General features: G+C 43.5%; 2 protein-coding genes across 7 annotated transcripts in view; one reads left to right on the top strand and one right to left on the bottom strand.

The window, feature by feature from the left end:
- The window catches only part of vps13b (vacuolar protein sorting 13 homolog B), a 302,372-nt gene extending 298,700 nt beyond the window's left edge, over positions 1-3,672 (top strand). For all 3 annotated transcript variants that reach the window (XM_085422124.1, XM_085422126.1, XM_085422125.1), the window contains exons 65-68: positions 648-750; positions 2,144-2,312; positions 2,422-2,502; positions 2,729-3,672. In XM_085422124.1, the coding sequence (XP_085278250.1) occupies positions 648-750; positions 2,144-2,312; positions 2,422-2,502; positions 2,729-2,977 (602 nt within the window). In that variant the 3' untranslated portion in view covers positions 2,978-3,672. The remainder of the gene's footprint in view (positions 1-647; positions 751-2,143; positions 2,313-2,421; positions 2,503-2,728) is intronic.
- A 46-nt stretch (positions 3,673-3,718) lies between these two features.
- Positions 3,719-18,923, bottom strand: rgs22 (regulator of G protein signaling 22). 4 transcript variants are annotated; one of them, XM_085422128.1, is made up of 24 exons: positions 18,744-18,920; positions 18,626-18,654; positions 18,464-18,526; positions 18,202-18,384; positions 18,023-18,108; positions 17,203-17,318; positions 16,356-17,082; positions 16,091-16,252; positions 15,698-15,875; positions 14,493-14,615; positions 13,968-14,069; positions 12,861-13,055; positions 12,279-12,371; positions 11,604-11,773; positions 11,343-11,505; positions 9,730-9,894; positions 6,780-6,851; positions 6,098-6,256; positions 5,491-5,670; positions 5,217-5,405; positions 4,966-5,136; positions 4,611-4,710; positions 3,956-4,063; positions 3,719-3,859 (listed from the first exon to the last, which is right to left on the bottom strand). In XM_085422128.1, exons 1-24 carry the CDS (start codon positions 18,763-18,765, stop codon positions 3,843-3,845), a joined length of 3,573 nt encoding a protein of 1,190 aa, XP_085278254.1. In that variant the 5' UTR covers positions 18,766-18,920; the 3' UTR covers positions 3,719-3,842. The 4 variants fall into 4 exon arrangements, 3 of the variants coding, with proteins under 3 accessions (XP_085278254.1, XP_085278253.1, XP_085278255.1); XM_085422127.1 differs by having other exon boundaries at positions 3,777-4,063; positions 18,744-18,921; XR_014913719.1 differs by lacking the exon at positions 3,719-3,859 and having other exon boundaries at positions 3,957-4,063; positions 4,966-5,132; positions 18,744-18,923.
- Between the last annotated feature and the right edge of the window lie 32 nt (positions 18,924-18,955).

Here is an 18,955-nt window from a genome sequence, read left to right as displayed (position 1 = left end):
GTTAATGTTTGTTTGTTTTTTATATTGGAGATAGAAGATTGAGGTGCGTGCTGGCAGTTTTTGGCTACAGCACATAAACTGCCAATAAGATGAGGAGCTCCATAAAAGAGCGCTACCTCCCCAGGGCCTGGCTCTGATCTACCTGAAACCTCTGAGCTCCGCAGACACACAAACTTAATCATCAGCAGAAAGACACACACACACACTAACATACCCACTGGCAATCGCTCCGACAATATATTCAGTAAAAAAAAATCCAATCATCTGGTTACACATGCAGATCAAGTTCACTGATTTGTGCTCTGTTACATGGATCCACAAACACCCACTCAGAGCTGCGCAGCATTGCCGAGTACCACTGCAGTGACATCATTAATGGAGCTCATTGGATTCTTTATTGCTTTGTTTTAACTACTTGATGACTTCACTGGCTCGCTGCTGCCATCGCTCTGCTGACAGCTAGAGAGGGTTGAAAGAAAACTGACCACACGCACTGGGGTTATGAACTCACAATGGCATAAATACGCGCACGCAAAATCATCCTAATCAGTGTTTGTTTTTACCAGTATATGAAACACAGACGCAGAGCATGTGTATAATCCACAGTTTTGTCAAAACTCAGCTGTCAACTGTCCTGATTTCTGCAGGGATCCTTCATGGAGCAGGACTGTGGCAGCTTCCCAAACAGCTCTACCTGCCTACAGAAGAAAAGTCTGCTCTAGCCCCAAACAGCCATCTTAAATATGTCTGGTATGACCTGCAGCCGCTCTTTATTCCCGCCAACTCCTCCTTTACCTTTGCCCAGCTCTTCTTCAAAAGTGGGACATGTGTTCTCGCCTCTGCTTCTTTGCTTTTGTTGGATTCTCACCAGGATCTGCTGTTCTTTTCCTCCCCATTACCTCTCATCATTTTGCTGTTTTGTTTAAAAAAAGAAAGAAAAAAAAAACCTTGGAGAGTTCATTACCTACCCCCCCACCTACCCCCTCCAAACAAGCCTGCAAAGATTTTTGACCTTGATCCCACACATGGTAGCCAGCTTGCCCTCCCTTGTTCTCATCGAGCCATGTTAAAAGGTTTTTATAAGCACTCTGCCAAAGCCGCCAGCTAGAAATTGTTCTTGTTGTTTAACTCTGAGTCTATCCAGAAATGTTTCCCAGTACCTTCACATGGAGGGGGAACACCTTTCTTTGCATGCCTGAGTAGTTTGGAGAGACTCGGTTTACAAAGGTTGCATGTGCTTGCCAAGCAGGTTACCTTTGGCTCCGAGGAGCTGTATATACAGCGTCAGATCTCAGTGTTTCAAAGATTCCAGTATGTTCTCACTGGAACTCTTAATGTAATCATAAAGATTTATGAGAGGCCTCTGTATCCAGGAGGTTATCGGGAGCTGCAGAAAAAGCATTTATGGCATTTTCTGAAGAATTATTCTCATTTAGTTTGGTTTCCATAGCTATCAAACATTTGCTTGTAATAGCAGTCAGTGTCGACTGTCATCTGCCTTCAGGAAGAATTCCAAATTTGACATTCCACTTGAGTTTTCATCACTCAAGGGCCTTTTTTTCTGCTAATGTTAGAGGAAGATTAAAGAAATCTATATCCTGATATAAAATACACAAATGTTGAGATAATGCTCCCCTGTGTTGCAGAGAAGTCAAACTGGTTTCCATCAGGCGTCCATCAATTATTTTTACTACAACAGGTAGCCCAGACACTTGAGGGGTCAGCCTGTTTGAGCAAAGTAACACTGAGCAGACCCAAACTGTCCCTACTGTGTTTGCCTCAACATCTGCTCCGCAATCCGAACACCTGCCTTCCAAAGTAAACACACTGTCAGAGAAACATGACTGAACACTTCAGTTCCTGCTCACATATTTCCCCGTTGAGTATGTGTGTAATAGGAACCACACTGAGAACAAGCAGAAATGTAAATTACAGGATGTACGCAGACACATTTGGTCTCGTGTTTATAGACAAAGTGTATATCTGATGTTAGCAGGCTGAATGGAGGCTTTCATTGTGCGTGTGTACATGTACACAAATGTCATGCAGGAGGAGTTGTGTCTATAGTTCTAAATTATAGGGTAATATAAAGATTCCAGCTGGTTTCATAGCGTCTACTCGTCCCTGCTTTCTCTGACTGCAGGAAAATGCTGCAGTCTCTGGGGCGTCCAGAGCTCCACATGTCCCTGGATGTGACCATCGTAAGCGGGTCAGGTCAGGAGCACGCCGGCTGTCTGCTGCTCACGTCTGAGGTGCTCTTTGTCGTCAGCCTCAGCGAGGACACCCAGCAGCAGGCCTTTCCCATCACAGAGGTAACTCACAGACACAAAGAATTAAAGAGTCTGATGACATTTCTCAGAGAACAACTCGTGGGCCTTTTATAGATAATGACGTGAATGTTAAACCACTTGCCGCCTCCAGGTGGAGTGTCAGCAGGAACCAGGACAGCAGGGCGAGCTCACACTCACGTTACAGCAGCAGACAGTTACTAGTGATGCTGAGGTGAGGCTGTAAAAGTAATGAAGCTGTGCAGCGATCACACAGTCGGAGTCTCTAACTCCTGCACTGATGTTAATGGCATCACGTGCCGCAGTTAATTAAGACCAGACTAATTTCTTCCAGCAGTGTGCACAAGCATTCCTAAACCTTGATGTATGATTTAGTTAGCTCTGCTGCAGCTGGCAGGTGCAGCAGCAGTGTAACCGTGTGTGTGTGTTCTCTCTCTCAGGGCGACGGTGTTCGTGAGCGTCTGTCCGAGCAGCAGTATCGGAGGCTGGTGGATTACGTGATGCGTGCCTCTCAGTTTCTTTCCCCCTCTGCAGCTTCCCTCCAGCTGCAGCCCCCAGTGACGCTCACAGAGCCCCCGCCCTCGGTCACCAAGTGTTATCGCTACCTGGTGGACCCCGCTTTTGCAAAAGTGTTTGTCAGCAAGTTCACCATGGTGAAGAACAAAGCCTTACGCATTGGATTCCACTGATTCGTGAAAACTCACGTGTGGCTTTCAGCTTCAGAAACAATTTTTTCAATTTAATGTAAAATGTGAAAAAAACAAGTATCTTGTACTTTGACTCTTCTCATTTATGCAAAACATACATTTTGGTGTAAAAACGAGGGGGTTTTATATCTAAATGTGTTCACCTGGTCGACCATGCCTTAGACGTGTCTAGAATTCCTAGAAATTGCCTTTGAAAGATATTTTCTGATAAAGAAAAGTCACCACATAGTCACAAAGAACATTAGTGGGATCAGTTTTAATTGTGGAAAAACAAAAACAGTGGACACTAAATCCAATCAGAGCTCTGTCGCCGTTACAGATACAAATGTGCAGGCCGCAGCAGTCGGAGCCTTTCCTAACTAACCCATCTGGAAGAGTTCACTCTGCACGAGCAGCTCTGTGTGTTTACATTCTGCTTATGAGTCGGTGTCTCATGCCAATGTGAAGTGCAATATTATATATTTGTTGATGGATGTTAGATGCTAAACCAAAATGTTTTTTAAAGATGATAATGTAACACTTGTTTGACAGTAACACTGTTTTCTTTGTCGATGCCAATCCCTCACGATGCAAACATGTTAATGTTCCCTTTTGTATTGTTTCACCACTGAGCTCTACGGAAGATTTAAATCTATAATATATTAATGGAGAAACTTTTTATTAAACAAATGAAATTATCTCAAGTGTCAGAGATTTGCGTTTCACAGCGTGGTGTTTGTCACACACTCTGACATCAGTAGCCTCGGAGCTCTCGGTTTTCAGCGCTGGCGCTCCGATGACGGCGTCGGTCACCTTCCCCTGTTAAAGTCACGCTGCATGGAGTCACTCCTCACACTCTGGTTTCACTTCAGGCTCTAACACCTCCTGCAGTTTAAAAAATAATAATAAAATAAAGCCCAGCCTGTCCTGTCTAAGACAAAACGGCTGCTGAGAGAGTGTTTCTACAATATGTCCACTCACGGTTGTATCTGTTACACTGTTTGCTGTTTGTTCTGGAGGAGCGCTGTGAGGGCTGCCGGTAGCTCTGCTCGCTGCTCGCTGACTTAATGCTACGGTTAGAAGAGGACTCTGGCAGGGGGAGGAAGACGCGGTAAAAACAGCAGTCATTAAGAATAAGAAGGGCTATTTATCTGTTAAAGACATTATGTTTAGCACTCGTGTGGACTCTGTCACACGTGTAGCTGCCGCAGACATCAGTGATGATCTCCATCTGTGATCCTAACAGCATCGCTCCTCTATACCATCCCATTAAAACACCATTTGCACTATGCTTCATTTCCATGTATCCTCATTCAATATGGCCTGGAACTGACTCGTTCACAGAACATTGATAATTAATGGATGGGCTGAAGTGGCTGTTTTGGCTGAACTTTTGCCCAATGAGACAGTTCAGACATGTGGAGCAGGTCAGTTTGACAGTACTTTGGCTTCAACTGCCGCGTAATATCAAAGCCTTGGAAAATGTAGCCTGGATTTTACTGTGGGAAAAAGGCAAAATGTCATTTCATTGTTATGGTTTCCTGCATTTAATCTGAATAGTAGCAGTCAAAAACCGTGGATATGGGAGCCTAGCTGAGCTCAGAGAAAAAAGCGGTGTGTGCGCGCGCGCAAGTACCTGAGGCCGTGGAGAAGGTGGTTTCCAGCTGACTCCGTCTCCTCAGCAGCACCTCCTCTCTTTTCAGACCTGCCATATACTTGGAGTAGGACCACGACAGCTGAAGACAAATGCCCAGAAATCAAGTTGCATCAAACATGATTAGAAAAACGGTTCAATTAGAGCATCGAGTTTCTCCGTTATGGTCTGTGGTCGAGACTGACGAGGCCTTGTTTGGACTTTGTGTTGTCAGGGGGTTTTATTTTAGCATCTTGTGCTCCCACATAGAAGGATATCGTTGATTTTGGTTTAAATTCATTTTTTTGAAACACATTTTCAGCTTTACCCGCACGACAAACACATGGCAGCTCCTCACCGTCTGTGTGGGTGTGAACAACACTCTGCTCCGTGTGCTCGACTGCTTTTTCTCACTTCTTTCTTCTGGTTCATTTGCTTCATCTCGATCATCATCATCCCCCTCCTCCTCATCATCTTCGTCATCCTCATCCTCTTCTGTAACACTGGTCTCTTGACTCTCCATGTCTTCCTGAACAAAGAGTTAGATTTTTGATTAAGTTTTTTTTTCCCCTCACAGATTTTTATGTTGTGTCGCTGTCATTTCCTCACCTGGGCTCTCCTCCTTCCTTTGTTTTTCTCTTCCTCCTCCTCTTCCTCCCTCCTTCTCTGTCTCCTTACTCTGGCTCTGTGCTTGACTCGTTTCTCCTGCAGCAGAGGAATAAGTTGCTCCTCTTGGATGCTGCTGATAAGCTCCTGAAACTCGGGCCAAAACTTCAGTAATTCATCAAACACTGACATCTACGGGCAGAGAAGAATAGCTTGAAGCACACATACAAGAGAAAAAAGTCTGTAAATGTTCGACCCGCACATGCGACGCGAGTACCTGAGCCTCTCGAAAGATGTAAGGGCCCAGCTCGTGGCGTTTCTCCAGAATGTGCTGAGCCTGCTGGGGAGGAATGTCTATCTGCAGGGCCGGGGGCATGGAAGAGTTGATGAAACAGCTGATGATTGTGGAGACTTTTTGCTGGATGGTGGCATCATCACTGTGGGAATGACAGAGGTCCTGCATTCAAAAGCAAAGAGGGAAAAGGAGGAATGAAAAGTAACATGGGAACAATTCTGTGTTCCCACTGTTCCACAAATGTTTGCAATCATTGAGGAATTTTTGTACCGAGATAGGAAAACTAGGGCTAGCTTCTTTTTTTGTTCCATATTCAAACTGCACATCAAGCATTTCTTACATTATTTTTGACTTGCTTTTAGAGTTGGACTCACAAATCATAGATATTGGCTCAGATGTACAGTAACACAGTAGGTTTGGCTAATAAAGACTTCTAAGCAGAGAGGGCAAAGTGTTCATTTAGAAACAGCAGTCAAATTTTAACAGACATTTCAAAGATCCACCGGTGCCTGGTTCTGGTTTACAGCTGAGGGAGACGAGAAAAGACTGAGAAAGCATTTGTTCTTATAGATATTACAAGATATTTTACCTTGTACCTCTGCACCTCTAACCAAAAGAGCACATCATTCTCCAGGAAGCCTCCCTTCGAGTAGACGAAGTCCTGGAACTGCTGGCAGGTGACAGGGTTGAGCAGGGTTTGTCGGAACAGCAGGATCTCTTTGGTGGAACTCATCCACAAGCCCTCGGCCTGCAGGGACACATGACGCAGGATTCCTTGGGTTATCTGTGACACGCCGTCCGCCATCACCTACCCTGATACAGTACAGGGTTCTCCTGTACAGCGGCTGACCTCTGAGTTCCACTCTTAGCTCACAGATACTGAGATAATGATACTCGTTATTTGCCAGTGATGACATCATGATCATAAACGTGATGGTCACAATCATGTATGAAAACGTCTTCCTGTAATCATCCTGCTCCTAATGTGAAATGTACATGTTTTATATCTGTGTCCTGCGATGAGAGGACGGGAACAGAGCTGTGTGGAAATCACTCCAAAAACTATTAAAGGAAGGTTAGTAATGATGCTTTAATCTTATTTATTCTGGATCCAATTTGAGAAAACTAACCCCAAGGCCAAAATGGTGTCTGACAAAGCCAGTGCTTAAAGCCAAGTCATGAACTAAATCGCACATGCTTTCAGGCCAGGAAATGCCTTATTTTTATCCATTTAAAAAATATCCAGCTTCCCCTGGAGGATTTCTCCTTACCTTCCAGGCTTCTTTTCTTGCTCTGCGTTGACGGTGGACGTGCTGTGAGAGCCTGCCCGCCACCTCTTGTGGCTGCCACACACACAAACACAAACACAAGCAAACAGGTCCAACGTCAGAAAGGGAGTATAACTAGGAACACTTCTCAGACCTCTCTACTGCTCCCTGTTGCTGGCTGTAACCAAAGCTCTGCCTGCACTTCTTTTTTTTCTTTTTTTTTAAGACCTTTAACCTGCCCCACGTCTGCATTTCCTTCTATCTCCTCCTAGCGAGCTCTTTAGTTCCCTGATGTCATCCGTCTCAGACGACCTCGCCGTCTTCCTCGTCACCTCTTAACCAGCTTTTCCACCTTCCGCTCGTCTCCTCCTGCACGGTGTAATGCTAAACTATGTCTGCCTCTCATTACCTAATGAGAGGATCAGTGTGACTAAACTTGATAACATAATGAAGCAGAATCCCAGGTTTATGGGTTTCCACCTGATGAGGCAACCTGAGAGAGTGACTGCAGGGTAATTGCGCATAATGGTTGCTCACGTAACATTAATGTGTGCCTGACTTCCTATATCAGTTTGCTCTCAGCACCATTACACTCCAGGAATCAAACACGTGCACGTGGTACAGCTGAAGCAGAAGATCAAAGGGGGTCAAAATCACTTCTACTCTTTTTAATCATTCAGTGTCTTAAATCTCCTGACCTTTGTTAAAGAGGCTTCTCTGCAGCATCGTTAATCTCAGTGTGCTCTGCTGACTTCGGTGACATCATGAAAGCGTATTAGAAGGCTGGATGTGTGCAAATAAACACAAGACAACTAGGAAATGTTGTAAGCTTTGCAATAAGTGATATTACAACAAATATTCAGCAAAACGGAAGAACAGTTCTCACTCAAGTGTAGGCTTCAGGAGAACAGTTTGCATTTACTTTACGACAGATATTATATATCATGACGGAGTTTATGTACAACTAAACTCCTGAGGTCTCTTTAAGAGAATTTTCCAGGTGTTTTACTCGAAACTGCAAATATCAACATGCTGAGGTCGCTGAAGTCCAAAGGATACTTCCCTATGGAATGTCTTTACAGCCGATCCAGTATTCAAACTTTGTCCTGCTGTTCAGGGAATCACCAAAATCTGTATACTTCACTCTGGAGATTATTTTGTATTAAAGGCACTTAACCCTCTGATGCATGAATTATGAAAGCCTTGGTCAAGATTTTTTTCTTAAGTGCTTTTATTCTTCTCAGGACATGAAAAAAAATGTTCAACTCTTTTTTCCCCAAAAATATGTTTTTTTATAAAGTTATAAACTTGTCCACTCCAGTGGACTACATGCGCCTGGGCACTTAGCATGAAATACTGTGAATTTACTATAAAAATTAATTACCTTGTGTTCTATTGTAAATATACAAACACTTGTTTGCTTGTATCCTTTGAAAAACATCTCAGCAATTTTTTTGGAACTTTCAACTCATAAGGCCCCAATGTTTAGACGTAAATAACAAAACCAATCAACAGTCCTAGCTGTGAATCCTACACCTGAATATGGCAAACTATCTCCAACAAGAGAAACATTTTTGAGTCTACACAGTTCTATAACGATGCAGGACAGTATTACCAAGCCCTTAGTAGCATGCTGGAAGAAAACACAAACTGACATCTTAGTCTCTGCATCTCCAAACACTTCTGTGTTCATCACACCTAGGCTGTCCGTAGTTCCTATGTCTCTGTTCTGCTCTGGCAGCCACTCTCATCATCACTGGACTTATCACTGAACTCATCATCACTGCACTCATCAATGAAATCATCATCACTGGAGCTGGATGGAATTTCCTGGACTATTCTGTACGCTGCCTTATTCTTTGCTGCATTTGAAGTCTACAAAATATGATAAAATAATTATTATAGTAACTCAAACTACAGCTGATCTGCACAGAAATATACATTTTAAATGAGTAGCTTATAAATGTAACAATTATATGCTTACTTATAACCAAAACAGTCCCAAAAAACAGTGAGACAATTTATGACTTATGTTAAAAAAATATAGTGGGTAATGCATGATGTCCACTACAGTGGACACATGGTTAATCGTAGTTTTCTACATATTAGACATAACAATTTCTTATTCCAAACAGATAATATCCTTCCCTAGATGTTACTGCATATCATCATATTTTTTTTTACCTGTTGGGCTCTTTTAGCATAGAAGGATTGACAGGATATGCCAGCAGTGGTCGGCAGGGGTGACAGTTTGTCTGCCATCTTTGATTCAGAGGAAATTTACTTGCAGTTGCACTAACTGAACACTGAATTGACCTCAATGGAGCATGGCAGCAGAGAGCACTCTAGAGGCTAATATGCAGTTCCACCATAGAAACCAATGCATTAAAGAGATATGTACGTTTTAGTAGCTGTCCACTCCAGTGACCACTATGCATCAGAGGGTTAAAGTTTAAAACCTTTTTAAAGTTAACTAAAGCTATCAGCAGCACGTGCACAAACTGCCATGACTGTGCAGTTTGCTGAATAGATGCCAGGTGAAGCTGAGCGACAAACGGGCCATGCTTTTGTAAAATACCTAATTTTACTACAACACGTACCAGGAATGAATGTAACCTATAACTACATCATTAAGAACATGTTCTGTTACAACAGCGGCCTGTGAAAGGCAAAAAGGAAAAGAAATGGGGCTAAAAATATCTTTCAAATGCCTTCAGAGGTCACAGCAGCCAACCTGAGAAATTCCAGTTAGAATAGAAAAATATGTCCTTAGCTTATGATTGATGTAATCACAGTACTTAACTTTCGCCCTTGCACTCACAGTGTGTATAAATTCCACTGTTACTAACCATTGTTTTTCTCAAGTAATGGACCTTCAGTATAACCTGCATGAGTCAAATAGCTGATGATTCACTGGCGTCTTTTGTAAAGGAAAGTGTGAGAGTATGTCCACCTCTGGTCTGCGTTTCTGCCGTTCGATGAACTCTGTTGTGGACAGAAACAGAGGCAGCCATGTTTTCTCGATGTGATTCCTCACGACGTCCTGGATCTCCACGACGACTGGGTTTGAGAGGCACTCCAACTTCAGACGCTCAATTCCACCTGCCAAATGCAAAATCTGCACACAGACACACAGGAAAGAACACGGGGGAGTGCCGGCTCATGGCTGCACGTGTTTGAAGCAGACTGAACGGACACGTCTATAGATTTCTATACGAGGAACACATGACGATCGAGGTGGACGGGAGAAAGAAAAACTGCCCACAGTGGGGAAACCCCACTGACAGCTCCTCTCCTTTGTGCTTCCTGCTGTGCTCGTCTTCATTCCCACAAACCCACTGCTCTCTTCATCTCCCCTCTTTCTGCTTTCTGTCTTCATGCATCGATTTGGCCGTGTCTCTCTTTTTATATCTCCTTTATAGTTTCTCTCATCTCATTCTGCACGCACACAGGCACGCGTGCACGCATACACTCGCTTCAGAAATGAGAACCAGTCATGGCACCGCGGTGGGAGTGAGCAGATGAAAGGGGGCCAATCTGTGACTGGATGACTGAGTGACTGAAGAATGAAGGGCCAAAGCAGTAAAGCTGTCAGTCTCTCTACATTGCTCACGCAGACAAGAACCAACACTGAGATGCAAGAACGGCAGCCAGGCCCGATCCTTCCACTGGAATTGGCTTTCTAATTCAAATCCTCAGTTCAAATATTTATTCTGATGGTATTTATGAGATGAGGATGACAAGTGACTAAAGAAAAAAAAAATCAGACAAAAGATTCATGGCAACAAGTGCGCTGCATGCCTATCTGAACCCAAGAACAACATCAGACTATTGTTTAACTGCAACCGCTGTATGTATGCAGCAACCCAGGGATGAGACAAATGAATAGAAAAAAGATAAAATAGTGGCAAAAATATCTAACATCAACCTTTTTGCGTGGCAGTTGTACAAATTTCACTAATAGATTCTCTCATTACAGCTAAAAAAAAATCACATCAGAACCAGCGTCCTGTGACACGTAAGAAAAACAAACATCTCTGTGGGCCCAAAGAGAAAACCACGCCAACCGCTGCATGTCCCATCTACTCATCCTGACTACGCACCACACCCTCGTGGAGTAATCTTAGAACCCAGAAACCTCATCTCCCACTATAAACGTCAGGACAGATTTCATCCTACTGTCCTCGTTGCTGGAGCTGATCATCTCTGTCTTCTTGGATCCAAACATTCTCCTCTTCTTCTCCTTTTAATTCCAACCATGTTCTCTCATCTCCCGCTCGCTGCCAACACCCCGCTGTCAGAGCTGTCAGCGTCAAGTCTGCAGGAGTCCCGAGGAGGGAGATGGGGGAATTGTGTGAGAGCTGCAGCAGCCTCTGTTTATCAAATCTGGATGCTGATCCTCAGCTGGAGCTCAAATCCCATCTTGGAATAGTCATGTCACGGGCGGCCTGTTCCTACTTCCTCTGTCTCTGTGAGGCTTTCCCAGGAAGTTGACAATAACTCTACTACTGAGTCAACATGGGTACGTTTAACATGGTTTTAAAATATTTAGATGGGCTGACTTACATCATTCTGTTGTTCTGTCATGGCAGGGCTGTCAGGGCCAAAGAAGTACTTCCTGTTGAGGTATCTGGCAGCAATCCATGCTGATCTCTCCTGCCTGATAGCCTTGTGCTGCCGAGGAGTCCTCCTATACTGCTCCAGATCCAGCCAGCACATCAGATGGATACTAAACAAAAGCAAATCCATTGGATGGTGTTTCCATATATATTTCATATTATAACTGTTTATGAATATTACAGGTAAAGTCTAAAATCTGCAGTTCACCTGGCGTTCTGATTTTGTAGGAAAGACATGAAGTGCCCGATCTCATGGCGGTGACGAAGTAAGGAGCCTAAACGGTAACCACGGTAATTTGGAGACACTCTGGACCAAGAGTCAGAAGTGTGTGTAGGTGTAATAGATGAAGCAGATAGCATGGAGCTGCACTGCTCCCCCTGCAGGACAGATGCAGCGAGAGGAGAGGAAGATGGAAACAGTGGGACGGATAGTGTCGAATCTAACTGACCACTTAAAGCACTTTAGACAACCAGACATTTTCACCCATTCACACAAAGATTCATCCAGCACTTCATCACTGAAGGTCCAGTTTTAAAATGCAAGCTGAGGACAAATCCTCAGTAAAATAAAGCTTTAAAGCTAAATGATGTTTCTCCTGCAAACCATGCTACATCCTGCCTCCTAGATGTTCGAAAGTCACCCTAAAGACCATTTGTTCTTTTTTTTTTTTTTTTTTTACCAGCGGTATGACATCATTGCAAATAATGCATCTGTGCCAAGTAAAGCAGTCTCATAGCAGTAGATAATCAACATTGTTACTAGGCAATACATTTTCACATTTATGTTTACACAGCCGTTTCACGCTCGCAGGTGTGTTTACTGCCTAATAACTCTCAGTGCGAGCATTTTATAGATCTTATTACTGCTGGATGCTGATCTGACCTGCTCCAGTCGCAGCTGTGATTCCTCGTACAGGCTGCACAGTTCTCTGTACTCCCAGCTGTCAATGGAGCGCACCTCCTCCTGCACAGCTACCTGCACACACACACACACACAAAAACTAAGCATTAAATATTTTCACGACTGATTTATCATTTAAATCATTTTTACAGTCAGAAACATCTGAGTGTCCATATTTCAAGGTTCTGAAATGTGAGAATTCGCTGCATTTCTTCGTCTTTTATGCTTTTAAATTAAAGTGGACAGTGTGATGGACACTTTCTGAGTTGCAACTATCTAAATCCAATCCGCAAGGCTCTTTAGGAAACCTTACCCTCAAACTAACAAGCCTGATCGGTTTGATCTTTCTGGATTTCTAAACACAGCAACATAAACACTAGCACACACATGGGAAAGTCACTTTCTTGCTTGTCAAAAACCAGATGCTTATCCATGTTTAAAGCAATCTCTCCTTTAATTAGGCCTCAGTGTAATCAAACCTTCAGAAATACTCAAGGAAGCCTAGTTTCTCCACATAAACTGAAGTTTATGAAGCAGCATGTGCTAATGCAGCGCTGCGGTTACCTGCTGGAAAGACTCTGTGTCCCTGTTGACCATCGTGGTCCACGCCTCCACCAGGATGTTCAGTGCGTGTTCCTCGACCCTGTCAAACAGCTCCTCAAACGGGGGCATCAGTCTGTCATACACCTCCCTTCTCAACTTCTCATCAACACCAAAGCGCCTCCTGGCAGAGCTGAAAAGATATGTGGAGTAAAGGAACTGAGGAGAAGAGAGGAGACAAGAGGCGAGGAAAGAAGGAGTCATAAAACTGTATTAAGGTCAGAAACGTTTCTCTTCACCACTGCTGCGCTCTCTCGCACACAGTCTTCACTATCGCTCATCACTGCTGCCCTCACACCACATAAATGTCAGTCAGTTACCCCGCTTGGCCTCAGAATTATGGAAAGATCATCTAAATGTCACTGCTCTGGTGAACTAAAGGTTAACTGAAGGAAAATAGGTTTCACTGTGAGGTATTCTGGACCAGAACTGCCTGCTTTCCTCCCTGGGCCAGCTGCAGTCAGGCTGGGTGGTTCTGGGTGACTGGACTGGCGCAAAGCTGGGGGGGTCTGACTCACTTGTTTTTATGGGAGTTTAAATCTCTCCGCTTAGTGTGAGGGGGTGAAGAGGGCTGAAAGAGAAGCAGAGAGGAGAATGGGAGTGGCAAGCTAACAGATCACGTACACAAGGGCAGGTGAGTGTGTGTGTGTGTGTGAGTGTGTGTGCGTGCGTGCGTGCGTATGCGTAAAAGGGAGAATAATAGAAAATCTAATACACAACCTCTGTTTTATTGCCTTTTAACTACTGGCTGCTTATTTAAGACATCTGATCTCCTCAGCTTTACCTTATTATAACTGGTGGTTTTTTCCTGGCATCCTCTCTAATTGAGCTCTCTTTATCTCTCTCAATATTTTATTATTCTTTTATTAGAGGCATATAACCAAATACACCTAAATATACAGACCCAAGATTTCATATTTCATGCAAAAACACTGCATGTGCTTCTTGTTTCCTGCAGTAACTGTACTAAAAAGCCAACATTAGCATCAAACTGAATGAATTAGTGTCATATCTTTGTGTGGTGCATACACACTGACAGTGATAACAGCTTGTGTGTTTGCGTGTGCTGACCTGTGCCTCTCTCTGCACTCTGTAAGGGTCCAGACCATCCTGGTAGAAGAGCTCACGGTAATAATGCAGGTCAGTCCAGAAGTAAAGTGCATTCACCCACAGCTGGGACAGGAAAACAGTGTTGAACATGTCAAAAACCCTGTCAGCTGACTTATATTTACATGTACTTCAATCCATTAATGTGAATTTATAACGGTTAGAGCACAAGTTAGTGGTTGGGTCAAGCTTTAAAAAGAAACAGTTTCCATACATGAGCCCAGATTCTTAATCTATGTGGCACAGGGTAAAACATAAGCTACACATAATTGTATGACGGAGAATGACAGCAATGCATTTCACAAACAAATAGCACAAAGCAACCTGCCATCATCTACAGCAGCACAGCACTGTGGAGAACTGCAAACAATAGTCTTAGCTGCTCAGCTGAAGAAACTCTTTGGCACCACTTTTAAATTACCTCGAGCTTCTTTTTTTTCTGCCTCATGTTCTCTAAAACAGTTCGTTAACATCTGCAGCTGTTTGTACCTGGTTTCCAGATTGTTCGCAGAAGTGTGTGAAGTATGAGCCAGCACGAGACTCAGCACAAAGAGCCTGCAGCATCTTTTCCATCATTGTGGTGCACTGTAGTTGACTTCTGCTGGACATCACCTGATGAGATACAATACAAAAACTTTAAATGCAATATAGCGTTTATATAAAATAACTAGGTAAAGCTGGAGTGAAAACTAGTTGATTTTCATTTGTTTTGGCTTTAAAATTATTTTCCCACAGTACATTGTTTAGTCACTACAAAAATCTATCAAAACAGGTGAATCCTTAGCGTGCAAAGACACAGCTTGAATAGTTTTCCCGTTTGTCTCTGTTTTGTATGTTTTTAGACTGCAAAAGATGTTTGATAAATCACTTCCTGCAGTGGTTCACAAATCAGGAGATGGCAGTGGGAGAGGACCCCAGCAGGGTGTAGAGTGCATGCAGGAGGAGCATGGATGACTAGAGGGAGAAACTACCAAGTTGAACAATTTATACAAGTATAAACAAGATGTGGCCATCGGCACAGAACGCTCGTAAAGACCGTGTTTTGTGGTTTACCGACACTATTTTATCCCTGTATGCACTTTCTCAACCTGCACTGATATGAGTTAAAGATGTGAACACTCTGCAGATGCTCATCAAAGGTCTCAGTATGTTTCAAATGAATCACGCATATGAGGCAGCACGGTGGCACGGTGGTTAGCACTGTTGCCGCACAGCAAGAAGGTCCTGAGTTCAATTCCACCATCAGGCCGGGGTCTTTCTGTGTGGAGTTTGCATGTTCTCCCCGTGTTTGCGTGGGTTCTCTCCGGGTACTCCGGCTTCCTCCCACCGTCCAAAGACATGCAGCTTGTGGGGATAGGTTAATTGATTAATCCAAATTGCCACTAGGTGTGAATGTGCGAGTGAATGTGAGTGTGAATGGTTGTCTGTCCCTGTGTGTTGGCCCTGCGACAGACTGGCGACCTGTCCAGGGTGTACCCTGCCTCTCGCCCTATGACTGCTGGGATAGGCTCCAGCGCCCCCCGCGACCCTGAAAAGGATAAGCGAATGGATGGATGGATAAAATCTATCTTTTAATCCTTTTTTACTGCTGACTGATAAAAACTCTGGGTTGTTTATTCATGATGCTTTTGTGGGCTTGATTTCCTGCCATAAAGCTTATAAGCACATAGTAACATATATCTCAATACACCTACCTGTGTACGGACAGTATGGGAAGACTGGGGCGAGCTGCTGTCAGTTCGTAAGAACGTTGAGCAACAGCGAGGCTGTGAGCCCAAAGAAGAGCTGTAACACCACCCTGTCCTCAGCTCCACATCAGAGGAGTTACTATGGTCTTCCTGATGGCACAGAGATGTCCAGAACCGAGGAACCCTGCAGAAAAGAGAGGGGGCATAATTTCATTAGAAGATTTAGACACATGCAAAATTATAACATATGAAAACCCAGTTTATACAGAACACAATCAACAATTATACAAGACAACAAAAAAAATAAATGTAATACAGGAGTAAATGTAAAGGTCATTTTTATGGATGCATTCTAGACACAGTCACTGACATTTAGAAGATAAACACTGCAAATCTCACCAGTAGTGGAGCAGAGGCTCAGTGAGGCAGGTCTGAACTGAGCGCAGTTTGTCCTCTGTCCAGCAGGGGGAGGTAGTCAGTCCCAGTCTGGAGAGCAGCTCCGCATTCAGACTGAACTGACTGCTGCTCAGCAGGTAGCAGCTTCTCATGAGAACCAAATACCTGAAACAATACCACATTGAAAATTTATTTCACTTAACAAAAGACAAATTCTGCTTGAATATTTAGAACTTTTCGAGCTGCAGAATAAGACAGGTGTGTTTACCTGTGCTTCCGCTCTTTGTCCCGTGCAGCCTTCAGTCTCTCTATATCCATCCAGAGATTAAGGAGCTTCTCTCCTGACGTTCCTTGTAAAAACTCCCTAAACTTATCCAAGCTTCCATAGAAACCTGTATCATTGCAACAAGTATAAGGGACATCTTCCTGGTTTGTGGCTCTGCTCCCCTCTTCCTGATCCTTCTTATCCCATCCACACCCCCTCTTGCCACGTTGACTTCTCTCTTTCTCCCCCTCCAGTCTTCCTCTGTTGAGATGTCGGTTAAGGTCACATTTACAGGATCTGTCTGTGCTGCTACAGTTTGCCTGATCTCCTGACTTGCTGAAGCACTCCCAAGTGTCTGCCTGGTTCGGACCATCCGTTACATTCATTGTGTCTTTAAGCACCTGTTCAGTCACTTGGACAGCCAGGTACTCCAAGTGTTGTTCGGGAGAATGAGATGCCAGGCTACTGATCTCTTTTAGGTGTTTCTCTTTACTAACAGATGATAGCCCAGAGCAGACACCCAGCTCTGTTTGTGAGCTCTTAAGTTCCTGAGGTTTCCCACTTTGAAGGTGAGCAGAGGAGAAACCTGATGAGGACAAAGGGGGAAAGGAACACAGGCTTTCTGGCTCAGACCAGCTGGAGTAACATCTGGTTGAGTCACTGCTTTTTGGAATAAGTTGTTCCTTTTGCAGAGATGTTAGACATGTAAGATTGCGTGTGCTCATAAACCCTGAGATGTGAGGAAATAAAAACATGGGACACACATAGTTCTTATTTTTATACTCACAGGATACAAACACATTTTGTTTTGCTGCACTGCAGGACAAGACATTTACTACATTAGTATTACCCGTGTTTAATTTTAAGGAACGCAGTTGAGGGGCTGACAGGGTGGTCCGAACTGAACTGCTTTTCCTTCTGTGAATACACAAGTTTGGGTCCCACTGAAGCAGAAGCTTGGCTAGTCTGGGGAAAATCACAGAGAGAGGAGGCACTGCCAGTTGGAAAATACACAAGCAAGATTTCTTAAAAACATTCTTTTTTTAATTCAGTTGAATTCAGTTTTATTTAAATACAATATCAGTTGTCTCAAGGCCCTTTTTATTGTAAGAAAAAGACCCTACAATAATACAGAGAAAACCCCACAATCAGATGAGAAAGTGCTTGGCAGCAGTAGAAAGGAAAAACTCCCTTATAACAGGTAGAAACCTCTCAGGTAGGCACAGCCATGTGCCACAGCTGGTGAGGCAGAGAGACGAGACAAAAGATTCAAAAGAATGGCCTGTAAATGGCTGCTGTTGTATTGCTTCTTCTATGTGCAGCCTATAAGTTAGCATGGCTCTCTCTGCAGAGATTCTTGAAGCCTTTAGGCTTCTTAAAAGACGGAGAAGAGATTAGTCTCAGATCTGAAAGTAGCAATCTTAAATCGATACTTCTTTTAGAAGTTAAAACACTTGCAAACTAAACTAAAAAGAGACCCAGACTTTACTTGTTCATCATAAAATAAGGAGACAGCAAAGTCAGCATCAAGGCATCTTAGCACACTGTCTGGATACTGCAAAGAAATCACATTTCATAGGTAAAGAGAAAATGTAGGTAAAAATGAGATGAAACTTGCCTGCAAAACAAATGCATTAAAACATTTGTTTCAACAGGATTTAACACTTTACCTGTATTCATGATAACAATCACTTTGAAGGAAAAAGGGGACTCTTTCCTTTTTGATCCACTGCATTCCTCGCTCTCTGTCCAGGCACTGTGAATGTCAGGGACAAGTTCTTCAATCCAGTATAGAGATTTCTACCCCTCCATACAAACACACACAAACATTTTGCTAGCAGCTACTTACACAGACAGCGTAATGATTGTCTATTGGGGGCATTTTGGTGAGCAGTGACGGGTCAACAGCAAGAAGCTGTGATTTTCTGTTGTAAAGGGCTGATCGGATTCTTGTGGAGACAAACTCTGCCGCTCTACTCGCCATCTCAAACAGCCCCGTCTCCCGGTTGTACCGCAAAGCCTCTGGGAAAGACTGGCAAAAACATGCGAAGGTAAGAAAACTGCTTTGAGCCATGTCAAAGTTCTGCATATCTATGTCAGGCCTACATTACCGGCGCACTTAGGAAATCATTGAAGAAGTGAGCCAGTACAGCATCAGAGGCCAGAGAGCTCTCCTGTGTGAAGATCAACATTAAAACGCTTAAAAAAAACAAACATTCTGTCCGAGCTGTAACAGACTGGGGAAAATATGAGGAATCTAAACTTTTACTCACAAAACTGTCCACAGTAAGGCGGAGAAACTCTTGCAAAGAGAAAGAAAAACTCAAATTTCCAACACGCTAGTTGTAAAAACATGAGTAAACTGAGATGTGTTTAAAGTGCTGCTCTTACCTGTTGAAATGAATCCACACATGCCTTTCCTTAAAAATAAAAATGGCAGACAGTACTTTCAGACGGGCTTACTCAGAAAGTCAAACTCAATCACTGTGAGTCCAGGTTGCTATGGAAGTGGACGCATTTTCAAAACACGGGGGGGCAGTAAAAGTTTAACCAGACAGGACCAGAGAAATTAATGCAATTTAGAGTTTCTTCTTTAATACCCC

Source organism: Rhamphochromis longiceps, linkage group LG11 (genome assembly GCF_057381845.1).
Source record: "Rhamphochromis longiceps isolate RC_006_pf linkage group LG11, R_longiceps_female_GT1.1, whole genome shotgun sequence".
NCBI lineage: Eukaryota > Metazoa > Chordata > Actinopteri > Cichliformes > Cichlidae > Rhamphochromis > Rhamphochromis longiceps.
Note: the sequence above shows the minus strand (reverse complement) of the source record. Positions and strands in the feature narration are given on the sequence as shown.